This window comes from Natator depressus, chromosome 5 (genome assembly GCF_965152275.1).
Source record: "Natator depressus isolate rNatDep1 chromosome 5, rNatDep2.hap1, whole genome shotgun sequence".
Taxonomy (NCBI): Eukaryota; Metazoa; Chordata; order Testudines; family Cheloniidae; genus Natator; species Natator depressus.
In genome coordinates, this window is record NC_134238.1 from 42091162 (window position 1) to 42106522 (window position 15361).

At 38.3% G+C, this 15361-nt stretch overlaps 1 protein-coding gene across 5 annotated transcripts in view; it reads left to right on the forward strand.

The window, feature by feature from the left end:
* MAST4 (microtubule associated serine/threonine kinase family member 4) overlaps window positions 1–15361 on the forward strand; it is a 442775-nt gene that overhangs the window by 205727 nt on the left and 221687 nt on the right. For 2 of the 5 annotated variants that reach the window (XM_074952648.1, XM_074952649.1), the window contains exon 4: window positions 11261–11335. The exons of the other annotated variants lie outside the window; for them this stretch is intronic. In XM_074952648.1, coding sequence (XP_074808749.1) covers window positions 11261–11335 — 75 coding nt within the window. The remainder of the gene's footprint in view (window positions 1–11260; window positions 11336–15361) is intronic. 5 annotated transcript variants of the gene reach the window in all.

A 15361-nucleotide genomic window follows, 5' to 3' on the forward strand; every position in this document is an offset into this window, starting at 1 on the left:
CCTGGTCATTTGTCCAATCTTCCACTTCTTGTAAGCTTCTTTTTTGTGTTTAAGATCAGCAAGGATTTCACTGTTAAGCCAAGCTGGTCGACTGCCATATTTACTATTCTTTCTACACATTGGGATGGTTTTGTTCCTGCAACCTCAATGAGGATTCTTTAAAATACAGCCAGCTCTCCTGGACTCCTTTCCCCCTCTTGTTGTTCTCCCAAGGGATCCTGCCCATCAGTTCCCTGAGGGAGTCAGTCTGCTTTTCTGAAGTCCAAGGTCTGTATTCTGCTGCTCTCCTTTTTTCCTTGTGTCAGTATCCTGAACTCAACCATCTCATGGTCACTGCCTCCCAGGTTCCCATCCGTTTTTGCTTCCCCTACTAATTCTTCCCAGTTTTGAGCAGCAGGTCAAGAAGATACCGTTTGCCATCCTGCTTCCTACAGCTTTCCCCATCAACTGAGCTCTGGTTTTGCTGGCTTTTGCAAGGATCAGGTGACCTTCAAGCTATCGTCTGATCCCTATTTGATTAGTCAGAGGTCAGGCTGGCCCAACCTGCCTTAAGAGGCCAGCCACCCAGTGACAGGGCCTAATTGCTTCAGTGCATTTCCATTTACTCCCCTTTTATAATAATGCTTCCTTCTACTGTGTTCCTACCTTGGAATTTATCACATACCTGATAGATGTTTAAATAGTGCCTGCCAAGGGAATTGCCACTGCCCCTCCTCATAGTTACTCTGGCCCCTACACTAGCAAAATTAACTATTAGGTCTTGTGTACTCTAGAAGGTTGTACTGTTTTAACTATACTGGTATAAAGTGGTACAGCCCTCATATTGTGGATGCACTTATCAGTATAAAGGTACATTGTATTGGTGTAGCTACTTCTGTGTGGGAAGGGGATACAATTATACCACTTTCATGTTTTATGCTAATATAACTACTTCAGTAAAAAAAAAAAAAATCACACCCCTGCTGCCATAATTATACCACTAAAACTTAAAATGTAGACCAGACCTTATTGCATCAGCAATTAGTGAAGTGAACGCTGTTTAACTGCAACTGTAGGTAAGGACAAACTATGTCAGAGTTCCCAAAACCCTGATTAAAAACTGTTCTGCAGGTGGAAAAATTGCCATTGACTTATGAGTGATTGGGTGTGCAAGAATCCCCACCTACTGATTTCATTGCTGGGGCTTGAATGTCTGGGCTGATCCTGCTAGTGAATGGGAGAGAAGATAAGGCCTGTGGAGAGCTCCCACAGTTGGGAAGGAGCATTTTTACAATTGCAGAGAATTAAAAGTCCCTACCAGTGCTCCCTGTTGTGTAGGAAGTGGTCTCTCTCTAGGCATGCCCTCTCCAGCTACAGAGAAACTTCTCTTATAGTGTCATTCACATTAATTAATACTGACTATAGTGTGTTACAGGTGTAGACTATGTTAGTGGGGTTGTGTTGCATTGTTAGAATTGATGAAATCTAAAGAATATAACATGTTGCTAAAATTGAGACAAGCATTGTTCAAAGCTACAGGTTTTATTTCAGGTTTAAGGATTTGGAGACCGATCTAAGATTAACATGCTCTCGGTAGGTGAGAGTATCTTCGCTTTTACAAGATGTCTTTTTATTTTTAATTTATTCAGATTTCAGTTTTTCATTTTTTGTGTATTTGTACTCTTCTCACCCATGTCCTGTACTTACTCCCCCTACCCCACCTCCTTTGTATTCCACAAGGTATTTAGACAATCAGTGTGGCAATGTATTGACATCATGAGAAAACAGTTTCAAATGGCAGTCATGTTTATAATAGAATCAAGATAAAGATTTGTCAGGCAAAAAATAACACTGCCTGGTTTTAGACTTTAGAATGTAGCAAATAATCCATTTGTAGTATAGGGTTTGCCAAGGAACCTTGTGTAGAATAAACGGGATTAATCATTTAGGGAATTTAAGTTTTTTCCAAGAGTGTAACCTTTTATCAGACAAAATATCCAACAGTTCGCATGTTTTGTTACAATGACACTGGTGTTTAGCTGTAGCTGTTCTGTCATCATTTTCATTCTAACTCTCAATTTAGATGGGTTTCAGAGAATCATAGGCCTGGAAGGGACCTTGAGATGTGATCTAGTCCAGTCCCCTTCACTCATGGCAGGACTAAGTATTATCTAGTCCATCCGTGACAGGTGTTTGTCTAACTTGCTTTTAAAAATCTCGAATGATGGAGATTCCACAACCTCCCTAGGCAATTTATTCTAGTGCTTAACCACCCTGACAGGAAGTTTTTCTTAATGTCCAACCTAAGCTTTCCTTGCTGCAATTTAATCCTCAGAAATTAACGAGAACATTTTTTCTCCCTCCTCTTTGTGACAACCTTTTATGTACTTGAAAACTGTTATCATGTGCCCTCTCAGTCTTCTCTTTTCCTGACTAAACAAACCCAGTTTATTTCAGTCTTCCCTCATATGTCATGTTTTCTAGACCTTTGATCATTTTTGTTACTCTTCTCTGGACTTTCTCCAATTTATCCACATCTTTCCTGAAATGTGGCGCCCAGAACTGGACACAATATTCCAGTTGAGGCCTAATCAATGCGGAGTAGAGCAGAAGAATTACTTCTTGTGCCTTGGTTACAACGCTCCTGCTAATACATCCCAAAATGATGTTCCCCTTTTTTTGCAACAGTGTTACACTGTTGACTCATATTTAACTTCTGGTCCACTATGAGCCCCCAGATCCCTTTCAGAAGTACTCCTTCCTAGGCAGTCATTTCCCATTTTGTATGTGTGAAACTGATAGTTCCTTCCTAAGTGGAGTACTTTGCGTTTGTCCTTATTGAATTTCATTCTGTTTACTTCAGACCATTTCTCCAGTTTGTCCAGATCATTTTGAATTCTAATCTTATCCTCCAAAGCAATTGCAACCCCTCCCAGCTTGGTATCGTCCACAAACTTTATAAATGTACTCTTTATGCCATTATCTAAATCATTGATGAAGATATTAAACAGAACCAGACCCAGAACTGACCCCACTCATTATTCCCTTCCAGCATGACTGTGAACCACTGATAATTTCTCTCTGGGAACGGTTTTCCAACCAGTTATGCACCCACCTTATAGTAACTCCATCTAGGTTGCATTTCCATAGTTTGTTTATGAGGAGGTCATGTGAGACAGTATCAGAAGCTTTACTAATGTCAAGATATACCACGTCTACCAGTTTATTTACGTGTCTGTACTAATTTACTTAGGGATGAAACTTGACTGTGCAGGTTAGCTCTGGTTTTGATTTATAGCTTCTAAAAAATGTAAAAAAAAAAAAAGTTTTGGTTTTCTGAATTTTCCTGATTTTCCTTGATTCCCCTCCCTTCCCATTTCAAAATAGTTTTCTCTTAAATTTTTAAATTCAGATAGTCCGTAATATGAAGTAATTATGAGTGTCTAGCTTAATTATGAGTGTGTCTCTCACCAATGGAAGTTGGTGCAATAAAATGTATTACCTTATCCACCTTGTCTAGCTTAAATGGAGATGTTTAACCTAGAACTTTGCTGTAAAACTCTATTGTAATAGATATAACTATATTGTGCTTCAGAATCTAAAAGTAATTAAATCCATAAGTCTTTCTTTCCTATGAACTTTTAAACAAATTTTACTGGGCACAGAATTAGTCTGAATCAATGGATATTCACAAATGTTGTCGAACAGCCATTTGATAGTATTGGTTCAGTTGTGGGAACAAAAATTATTTTGAAAAACAGCACTGGATTTACCACAGCATAATTCATAGAACACAGGCATTGCAACATAAACTTGTGAAAACTCCTTCAGGAAATTGTACAGAAAGTTTAAATAGGCAAAACATTCTTTAAACCAGTTCTAAAGTAAGTTATCTGACTTTACTGTTAAGCTGTTTTACAAACCGTGTTCTTTCTTTGTTGTACAACGTAAGCACTTGTTGTCTCACAATAATAGTATAAAAATATGACCTTGAGGGGATGTGGATTCTATTAAGCATTTGCTTTCGTTTGTAGTTCTCTGTAAAATAACATTAGAATAAGTTTTTCTTTTGACATCTTTAGAAGCATTCATATAATTCATTGTGTTTTGCAGTTTTTCTGTCTGAGACTTATTAAAGAGCTGGCCCTCATTTCTGTAAGCGTATTCACTAAATAGGCTACACAAATAAATTTCAGCCTGTGTGGTGCTCATGAACATCTTGCATATAAGCACATGAAGGATTATTTTTTATGTTCCCTGTCTATTTTAAATAGGGGAAAATGGCAAAAATCACACTTTGATGCATAATAAATAACAGTTATGTGAACTTCCCGCTTTTTCCACATGTTGCCATGTGAGATCTTGATCCTTTTGGAGCAAGGAGGTCTGTCTTAGTATGTATAGGGACTCTCACAATGTGATCCCGATCCCTGATCGGGTTATAGGCCTATTGCAATACAAATTAAGTTATTTTATTTCAGAAAATGTGAATGACTTATTTTATTGTTCAACCAGATCCCAACTTTAATCAGGGCACTTTTTATTCCCCAGAGTAGAATTGCATAAAGTGAAAAAGACTAATAGATCCTTTGAAATAATGGAAAATGTTTTGAGCCTTATACTTGTTTCACTTTCTTAAGTTCAAAGACGCAGAGGGCAGATCATTTTCATAGGAAGTGTAACTATGAAGGTTTTAGGTATTTTTTGTGACATTTGGGCTTTGATTCCCTTCTCTGTAAATTATAGTTAGTTGTGAGTAGAGCTGGTTGGAAAAGGGGTAGAGCTATGGGAGGGAATGAGGGTTAGAATGGCAACATTTTTCCCAGACGTTTGTTTGTTTGTTTACAGATTTGTGACCAGCACTAGTTGTAGTCTAGTAACTGAAATACTTAATTCTTACATATGGAATCTGTAGTGTTGACACTGCTTTATAACAGAAGTTCTGAATTTGTTTCTTCTTTTTCTGGTTTGTCCTCAGGATAGCATTTCTTTGGGAAGGGCTTTTTCAAATTTTTTCTGAAAAGATCCTATATTTATTTGTTTGCTAATTTACTTTTCTTCAATTCTTCAGTGTCATGTCCAGTTAATTAAGGTTGCCACCCTTCTTCTCCATGACAGTATCTGTTTATTATGGGTGAATGTGATGTACATGATCCTGTGATGTATCAGAGCGGTAGCCGTGTTAGTCTGGATCTGTAAAAGCTGCAAAGAGTCCTGTGGAACCTTATAGACTTATGATCCTGTACATCACCCTGGGCTAATGTTCCCAGTAGATCTCTAGAGCTAAACAAAATTGGCTCTGTTCAGAATCTGATAGACTTCCAAAGAACAACCAGGGGTTTCTAGGAAGTAGCATATTTTAGAAGGAAGTCCTCTTGCTTCTGAGTCAGACTTGATCTTGTGTCCCAGCCTGGTGTCTGGAGGTGATGTGAATGTTCACTGAAGGTAGGATAAAAAGTAATCTGCTCAGTCAGTGGTATGATAGATTTAGGTTAAATATTAGGAAAAAACTTGAACTACAAGGATAATTAAGCACTGGAACAGATTATCAAGGGAGGTTGTGGAATGCCTGTCTTGGAAGTTTTTAAGAACAGGTTAGAATCGCCTCTCGGGGATGGTCTAGATATGCTTTGTTCTGCCTCAGTGCAGAGGATAGACTAGATTAACTCTCAAGGTCCCTTCTAGGCATTCATTTCTATGATTCTACAATTATACAACACTAAATGTAATATGTGTGCATTTGAGAACGAACTTTGCAGTTCAAATGTTAAAGATGAGCAATGAAAGCAGAGCATTAAATGGAACTTAAAAATACTTTAGCTTCTGCTGCCTGCTCTGATCCTAACATTGACTATCTTGACAAAACCCTTCTTTTCAAATTGCACAACTAACCGCACTTCTTTTTCTTATCTGGTCTTGAGCTTTCTTCAGTCCTTCCCCATACCCTATGTCTTGATCTGATCTACCATGGCTACTTCACCTACTCCAAATTTCTCCTGAAAACTCTCACTTCGTGTGTCCTAGTCTTCCCTTGTTAATAAGTCATAAAAAGGTAACCCTGAAGACACATGTGTAGTTCCAACAAAAGCAATTGTATGTTCTTAATTATGTATGTAATCCTTGTCTTTTTTCCTTCTACCTGGGTTCTGTTCCCAGTTTTGCCACAAATAACGTATGTGACCTTGGACAAGACATCTGTGCTTATGTTTCCTGTCTGTAAATTGTCGCTAAGAATTTCGACCTCTCTCACAATGTGTAATAAATTTTTTTGCAAAATTCTTTGAAATATTTAGATGCATTGTTCTAGGTAAGTGTAAAGTATGGCTATTTATTGCTCAGAATATGCATTATAATGCATTTTATATAATGACCCTGTGGCCTTCGTATAGGCTTTTTCAGAACCTGGAATCCAGAACCGTATCCCCTCTGCTGATTACCCAATAGCCTGCCTTTTATATATAATGTAGCCAGGGTCTGAATGAGGAGTGCACTCTGCCAGTGTTCATGCAGGAGTTTTTCTTTCCAAATAGAAAACTAAAGATCCAGTGTGATGGGGAGCAATGTGAATTTATAATGTACCAAATCCGGAGTCTAGTAGTATGCCATATATAGTGGCAGAACTGCTGCTGAATCTATTTCCCTGAGGTATTATTATTCATAGTATTCATAGATAGCTGAATCCTATAGTTTACCCAGAAACCTGACTTTGTACAAACCATTTCAGAGCAGTAATGAGCGATCTTTTGCCTGCTACTGGCACCTATAGGAAAAGTGAGCACCAAACAAATACATTGTAGTAGGTCAAAATTATACAGAGCATGGAAGTTACATTTATTGAGTTTTATTTTGGATGTCAGGATTTTCATGTCTAATAACTAACGGGTGCCAAATTCAGCTGGTGACATAGGTTTAGACTGGATCTTGGAGGTTTTTTTTTAAACTTCATTACAGCAGTTTATGAAATTCGTAAGAGTACTAAATCAGGCTGCCCTGCAGTTTTTTCTTTATTGCTTGTAACTGGAAAAAACAAAAAACCTCCCCAAAAAACAAACAAACAAAAAACCTGTTTGTTAATCTTGTGTTTTTCCTATGTCAAGGATTTATTTGATTCAATTAGAAAACAGGTGACCCAAAAAGAAAGAATTCAAAGACTTTTATTTACCTTAAAAATTACTTCAGAGGAAATGGTGAGCTTCTATATTTTGAATTCAGTGTAACATCTTAGAATTAATAGTAACAACCACTTCTACTCTTCCCTGGCTATAGGTGATTAGCTAATATTAAGAACAAATTTCACCTTCATTGTAAGAATTCAATTAATTTATAATTTCATTGTAAGTGTGTATTTAATACTGTGATCCTCAGTGCAGAAGTCAGTTACTGTTTTATGATTTTCATATCTATAGAAGCTTTTATCCAAGGCTTTCAAAGCACTTTATATATGTTTAGCTAAGCAATTCTGTATCTGTGTGAGGTAGGCAAGGGATCACTTTATCCGCTACAGAATATAGCCACTCCTGAGATGGCATGCAGCAGCTGTCTTAGTTCTGAGCACTACTATTCAACGTGTTTAGGAGGGATGAAGAGGAGTGCCACATCCAAATGAAACTTTGGAGAAATTAGATACTCCAGAGTATACTTTCCTAGGTTGGAATTTGGCCAGGACACCACTCCTACTTTTCTGAAGAGTGCCATGAGGTTTGTAATGCTCTACTTTTCAAGTTTTACATCTCATCCAGACGACTTAATCTCCAGCAGAAACGACCCCTGGTTCTAGTCTGGGGCTGTAGTTCAATACTGACTAAGTTGGAAAAGTGCCACCTTCTGAATTAGCACAGCTTCCCTCAATACCGAGGTCTCACCAAATGCAACTCTGTATTCGCACCCTACACACTATTGTAATAATTTTTGTACAAAACATGCCTTGTGAGGTATCATTTGAAAACTAATAACTTTCTGGTCAATAATATCATGGTGACATGTATGTAGCAACATTATATGTAAAGTTATGAAAATAAGATGAAGTTATGACTCAAATATGTTTACCAGACTAGTCTGGGGAGTGGATATACCAGTTTTACAAAGACAAAGGACAAGATGACATCTCTAGCCAGATCTTATCAAAGTTGACTGGCAATCAAGTGGCCATTTTTTGGCACTGAAGTGGGGTAGGAACAGATCAGTTTGCATTTTAACAAACCACAATGTGGAACCTCTTTCATCACAAGATGCCATGTCTCCATTCTTACATCTGGAAGGAACTTTATCTAGGGGAAACCCTCAGGAAAATGCCTTTCAGAGGGCGATTGGACTAAAAAGGGAGGGGCAAAACCACCCCACATATCCTCTATCTTTTTTACCTAGGAAGACAAAGGAGCTAGTCTTTGGACTTTGGGAGGCATTCTGAACTGAGAATTTGGTCAGCTCTGTTGTGAAATATTTAATCAAAGGTTCCTCACCTTGAACCAAGTCTTGTTTGTTTAAGTTTAGTTACTATGAAGTGTTTTATCTTTATTTCTCTTGTAACCATTTCCAACTTTAATGCCTTATACTTGTAGTCAATTAAAATCTATCTGCTTGTAACTAAATAAAACTTAGTTTATGCTTTAATCAAAACTAATCCAGGGTTGTCTTTAAACTGAACTGTTTGGTAACTCCAATAAAAGTAGCAAACTGTTGCACATTGTCCCCTTATAGGGGCAATGGACTTAAAATATCTGAACAGCCCACAAGAGGGCTGCACAGTTCAGAACACATGTTTTGGGGAAATTTGGGACTGGGAGTGTGGTGGGGTCACCCTGCAAGTAGTAATGGAGGCTGCTGGAAGCCAGAGTGTGACTGATGTGTGGCTGGCAGGCTGCAGCTCTACACAGACATTCAGGGTGTGACCTGAATGCTGGAGGGCTGTTTGTGAGCAGCCCATGTGGGAGTGACAGCAGCAAAGTATTGTAAGGCACTCAAAGTTGCAGGGCAGGTGCTAACACAATCTGGTGTGGATTGCACCCCGGAATTTGATATTAGATATTCCTTGGGAGTCCTCCATTTTGTTACTGACTCAACCTCTTTGTAGTTGGCTAATGAGATCTATCTGGGACCCGGAAAAGGGTGACATAGCTTCAGCTGTGGCATATAAATTTTTTTTTAGGTAGAACTAGAAGGTAATTATTATAATTCCACATCCTGGATAATAGATAACGCAATCCTCATCTCAGTTTAATTTTTTTCTAGCTTCTTTTGTTTAAATAAAATATTTATAGTACATTTTATGAAGGGACTGCATTGTTATGAATATCCAAAACACTAACAACTTCTTTCCTAACCTTTTTGACCCCAAAGCATGGGATTCTGTTGTAATCTAGAAAAGGATTTTCTGATATTAGAGAGGAAAGCTCATGATATTAAAAACATATTGCCCGGAAGTTAGCATTTAAGTTCATTCAGCATTGAAAATCATTAGTAATACTTTGACTCCTTTCAAATTAGGAGATTTTCAAACCAGTGGATGTGTAGTTTACAGTATATTCCAATGGGTAGTAAAATCTGATGTATTTTAGTAGTCAAATTGAGGTATTTTGTAACTTCATGAAGAGTTTCAGGAACACTTCCTCATCTTTTAGAAGAGGAAAAAAGTTTAAGATATTTTTAGGCTATTTCCCACATTCCTCTTTCATATGCAGTCTCCTGTTTATATTTATGACAGATTAAATTGATCTGATTCATATGTGATATAAAGTAGAATTAATATTGAGCATGAATTGGGGGAATCATAGCTTTAAAAGAAAACTGAGCATACTCAGACAAATACCCATACAAATAAAAATGATATATCATGATAATTAAGAGAACAAAAGGGTGTGTGTATAGGGTGTCAGAGTAAAGATAAATGAGAACTGAAATTGTTCATTCAGATTTGCTAATGCAATCTTGAATGGATTTTGAATATAGACAACGTTCATGGTGTGAAACCCCCAGCAGAATACCTCATTGGGGTGGGTTTGGTTTGGGAAGCCAGACACTTCAAATAATCCTGAAAAGAGAGTATCAGCGTTGTGAGTTAGGTAAAGAGGAGAAAGAGGGAGAACAGAAGATGTCATATGGTTCTGATAAGCTGACCGGCCAAAGACGGATGTGCTTAATAGAAATGTAGAACATTTTATTTCTTTATTGAAGCTAATACAGGATGCTTTTGCTTAGTTTATCTCTTGCAGAGATGCAGATTATATGGTATGCATACCTCCTTTGGTTTATTTAATCTGATTTCTCTCTCTCTCTCTCTCTCTCTCTCTCTCTCAATAAATCTTGTTTCTTATTTGGACAATTTGATTTAGCATGTTGAGGTAAAGTCCCTGAAAGGAAAGCAGCCATCTTAACTCTCATGAGAAGTGGGTAGAGGAGAATGGTGCCTATTGGAGCCCTTGATTGAAGCAACACTTTGAGGTGTCACCCCCACATTTACCATGGTCCATAAGGGGTACCATGAAGAATGGCAAGAATAGGGTACCAAAGGTTACAGTAGTCAATCCCCAGAGAGTACTTGTTCTTGTGAAAACTGCAGCAGCTGTTGACAATCCAACAGATGGGTTTGTCGGAATCAGTCTACAAAGCAAGTGAGCCAATGACCTAGATAATTTTTATGTCTGTATTTCAGACTATGTACCTGCATTTCTTCCAGCAGAGTGTTTTTTCAGATTCTGGTCCATAAGCCAGAACAGTTGTCTTTTACAACCCATTCCTTAACAATTCATTGAAAAGAAGGAATGAATCTCTCATACGTGTTGAGTGTAAATCTGAAAAATATAATGTAGTTGATTCATCTTTTGAAGCTCTAAAAAGTGTGTACGATGGATGTAAATCTAAAGAGGTATTTTTTTACCTAGGGGACTTCAGATTTTTCGGTTAGAGTATGGATTGAATTGGGTTAAATAAGATTTTTTTTTTTTCTGTGCACTTTCAAAATTGATGATACATTTGCTAGTTTAAGTACATGGTAATGGCAAGACAGAGCTTTTGTAACATCTGTGTGTATATCTTTGTCATCTATATTCATACTTTCTCATTAATACATATATAGAAGCCTCATGAGGTTACAAGCAAAATAACTTCATTTTTCTCTGATACGCATATGGTGAAACTGTGGAATATATTTCATAAAGCTCTTAGATAGTTCAGTTAAATACTCTCCCTCTCCCTTCTCTGACCATCCTTCATTCCATCCCCTCCATGATCTATCATCTTCCCTTTTCTCTCTTCTTTTCCCTTCCCGTCTTCCATTCACTGTCAGGAAGGGCTGCCTCAGAAGAGCCATTTCAGCTCAACACGGCACCGTCAGAGACTAGTGGAACCAGCAGCTACAAAAGTGAGTGGACTTTTGAAGGACAGTTTTAAAAATGGAATGTTGTACCGGTGGAATGTGACAGCTGTAGTGAAGATCTGATGTACACTTAATTATTACCCACCTGTGAGTAATACGGTCAGCACTGTTTCGTAAAGATGAATTGCATATTGAAGATATTCATTATGCATGTATAATTGGTGCACCTTCTTTAAGAGTTGTGGGTGAGTTATCTAGATGTACAGTGTGTATATAGAAAATTATATTTGCTGCTTTTGCTATGTGTTCTGTTCAATATCTGTATTTTTTCACATTTTTGAAGTGTATTCACGAATACGTGACATACAATTAATTCTTCTCTCTCACAATATTAAAATGGAATATTTCTTATAATAATGCCACAAACAATTTGGGAAGGGTGTCCTGGGATAACATTGATTAGTCTCTTGAGCAGGCCCTGATACAAATGTGTAAAATTAAAGATGCCGTTGGGCATTCGTATTTATGCTGGCAGATTCAACAGCAATGTCAGATATACTGACAAGCTGATTCTGCCTTTCCTAGAAGATCATTTCAGTTAGAGGTATATAAAAATTGGGTAAGGTTCAAGAAATCTAATCAGCATGATGTGGGAAACAATAGCTATTGTGGATATTAGTTTTATTTTCTAGATTAATTAAAAGTACCACATTGCATATTTCAGATCATGTGCATAATACTGCAACAATTTTTCCTACTTTTTTTGCAAGAATCTAACAAAAATAAAGTCACAGTGGACTCCCCTACCCCAATTCCCTTAGTTTCCCCCTTTTCCCACAAGATTACTGTACATTTGAGAAAGGACATACGGCTTCCCTTGTATCCTAAAGCTCAACAGTCTCAGATTCTGGTGGACCAGTGGGAGAACTGAATTTGAGTCATGGGCCATCCACTAAGAGAAGTGGTCAGCCAGTCCCAGGCACCTAAAGTTAGGGACTGTTATCCTGAGTACCACAACTAACCTCAACAGTTATAACAGGTTATTGGGAGAGAGGCTGTCACTTGTTAACTAGGATCCAAGCCATTTCTTATTTTGTTACCTAGTTATTTTTGTATAGAGCCAAACATGCTGGATCCTCACAGAGAGGAAGATAAATCCCTGTATGCAGAACTAAATAGATCGTACAGAGAAGGGCAGAGTGTTAGGGAAATAATGAAACTGAATATGTTAACAATAGGTTCCTGTCATGTTAGTACCAAAACCATTATGTGAATTCTTGTTTTACAGGTTAAGTCAGGATGGAGGTGGAAGAAATAGGGTTAACAGACATCCTTGTGTTTTCAGGAAGAACTGTAAGGAGGAGAGAGTAGAGTCACATTATGCTGCATAGCACAGCGTGGAAGGAGGCTTGGAGGTGAACCCAAAGGGGGAGTTACTCAGGAAAGTTGGACCTTGTTAGGGGGACAACAATAATTAATGTAAGCAGAACAGTACATTGATGGTGAGGACAAAGTCTAAGAGTTTAGTACTGATAAAGTTACAAGAAATGCAGTTAATGGATTTGAAGAGGTGCTAGACATAGTCAGAGCCTTGGGCCAGGTAAATGATTTTTATGGAAGCACTGTAGATGAATTAAAGGTGAAATAAAGTGGAAGTCAGAGGATGTGCCTGGAGTTGACCAAGGGTTATGGTAATGTAGACAAAAGGAATGAGTGGACTTTGGAGTATTAGAGGAAGAAGCGCTATAACTTGCAAAGAACTTTCTGTGAGGGGAGAAGAGTTGATAATTATACCAGGGCTGTGAATTGGAGAAATGTCAATCATTTGAAATGTAGGGCTGGAAGGGACCTCAAGAGGTCATCTAATCCAGCTCCCTGCACTAAAGCAATTATATCTAAACCATCCGTGACAGGTATTTGTCTAAATTGTTCTTAAAAACCTCCAGGGACAGGGATTCCACACCCTCCCTTGGAAACCTATTCCAGTGCGTAACTACCCGTATAGTTAGAAAATTTATCCTAGTACCTAATCTAAATCTCTCTGGCTGCAGATTAAGATCATTACTACTTGTCTTACCCTCAGTGGCCATAGAGAACAATTGATCACTTTATCCTAGCCCTTAACACATTAAAATACTTTTATCAGGTCCCCCCTTGGTGGTCTTTTCTCAAGACTAAACAAGCCCATTTTTTTAACCTTTCCCCATAGGTCAGGTTTTCTAACTGTTTGATCATTTTTGTTGCTCTTTTCTGCACTCTCTCCAGTTTGTCCACATCTTTTCTTACATGTGGTGCCCAGAACTTCACAAAATACTCCAGCTGAGGAGTTCCCAATGCTGAGTAGAGCAGGACAGTCACTTTCTATGTCTTACATCAGACACTTCTGTTAATGTGCTCCCAGGTTGGTGTCATCAGAAAATTTTATAAGCATACTCTCCGCTTTTTTTTTTCATTAATGAAAATAATGAATGGTACTGGACCCAGGACAATCTCCTGTGTGATTCCATGATATATTCCCCACTACTGTTTTGATAACTTCTTTTTGAGTACAGTCTTTCAACCAGTTTTACGTCCAACGTAGAGTAATTTTATTTAAACCACGTTGTTGTTTGCCTATGAGAATGTCATATGGGACAGTGTCAAACCCTCCCCCCCTCCCCTGAGCACCTGCAATGTCCCTGGGCCACCCCACCACTACCCAGAGCATCCAAGATTTAGTCAGGAGTATGTAGAATTATAGGACTGGAAGGGACCTCGAGAGGTCATCTAGTCCAGTTCCCTGCACCCATGGCAGGACTAAGTATTATCTAGACCATTCCTGACAGGTGTTTGTCTAACCTGCTTTCAAAAATCTCCAATGACGGAGATTCCACAACCTCCCTAGGCAATTTATTCCAGTGCTTAACCAACCTGACAGTTAGGAAGCTTTTCCTAATGTCCAGCGTAACCCTCTCTGCTGCAATTTAAGCCCATTGCTTCTTGTATTATCCTCAGAGGTTAAGAAGAACAATTCTTCTCCCTCCTTCTTGTAACAACTTTTTATGTACTTGAAAATGGTTATAGTGTTCCTTCTCAGTCTTCTCTTTTCAAGACTAAACAAACCCAGTTGTTTGTCTTCCCTCATAGGTCATGTTTTCTAGACGTTTAATCATTTTTGTTGCTCTTCTCTGGACTTTCTCCAATTTATCCATATCTTTCCTGAAATGTGGCGCACAGAACTGGACACAATACTCCAGTTGAGGCCTAATAAGTATGGAGTAAAGCGGAAGAATTACTTCTCGTGTCTTGCTTACAACACTCCTGCTAATAGAAAAGGAGTACTTGTGGCACCTTAGAGACTAACCAATTTATTTGAGCATAAGCTTTCGTGAGCTACAGCTCACTTCATCGGATGCATACTTAGTCTCTAAGGTGCCACAAGTACTCCTTTTCTTTTTGCAAATACAGACTAACACGGCTGTTACTCTGACTCCTGCTAATACATCCCAGAATGATGTTTGCTTTTTTATTTATTTATTTATTTTTTGCAACAGTGTTACACTGTTGATTCATATTTAGCTTGTGGTCCACTATGACCCCCAGATCTCTTTCTGCAGTACTCCTTCCTAGGCAGTCGTTTTCCATTTTGTATGTGTGCAACTGATTCTTTCTTCCTAACTGGAGTACTTTGCATTTGCCCTTATTGAATTTCATCCTATTTATTTCAGACCATTTCTCCAGTTTGTCCAGATCATTTTGAATTTTAATCCTATCCTCTGAAGCACTTGCAACCCCTCCGTGCTTGGTATCGTCCGCAAACTCTCTATGCCATTATCTAAATCATTGATGAAGATATTGACAGAACCTGGCCCAGAACTGATCCCTGCAGGACCCTACTCATTATGCCCTTCCAGCATGACTGTGAACCACTGATAACTATTCTCTGGGAATGGGTTTTCAACCAGTTTTGTACCCACCTTATAGTAGCTCTACCTAGGTTGCATTTCCCTAGTTTGTTTTTGAGGCGGTCATGCGAGACAGTATCAAAAGCTTTACTAAAGTCAAGATATACCCTGTCTATTGCTTCCCTCC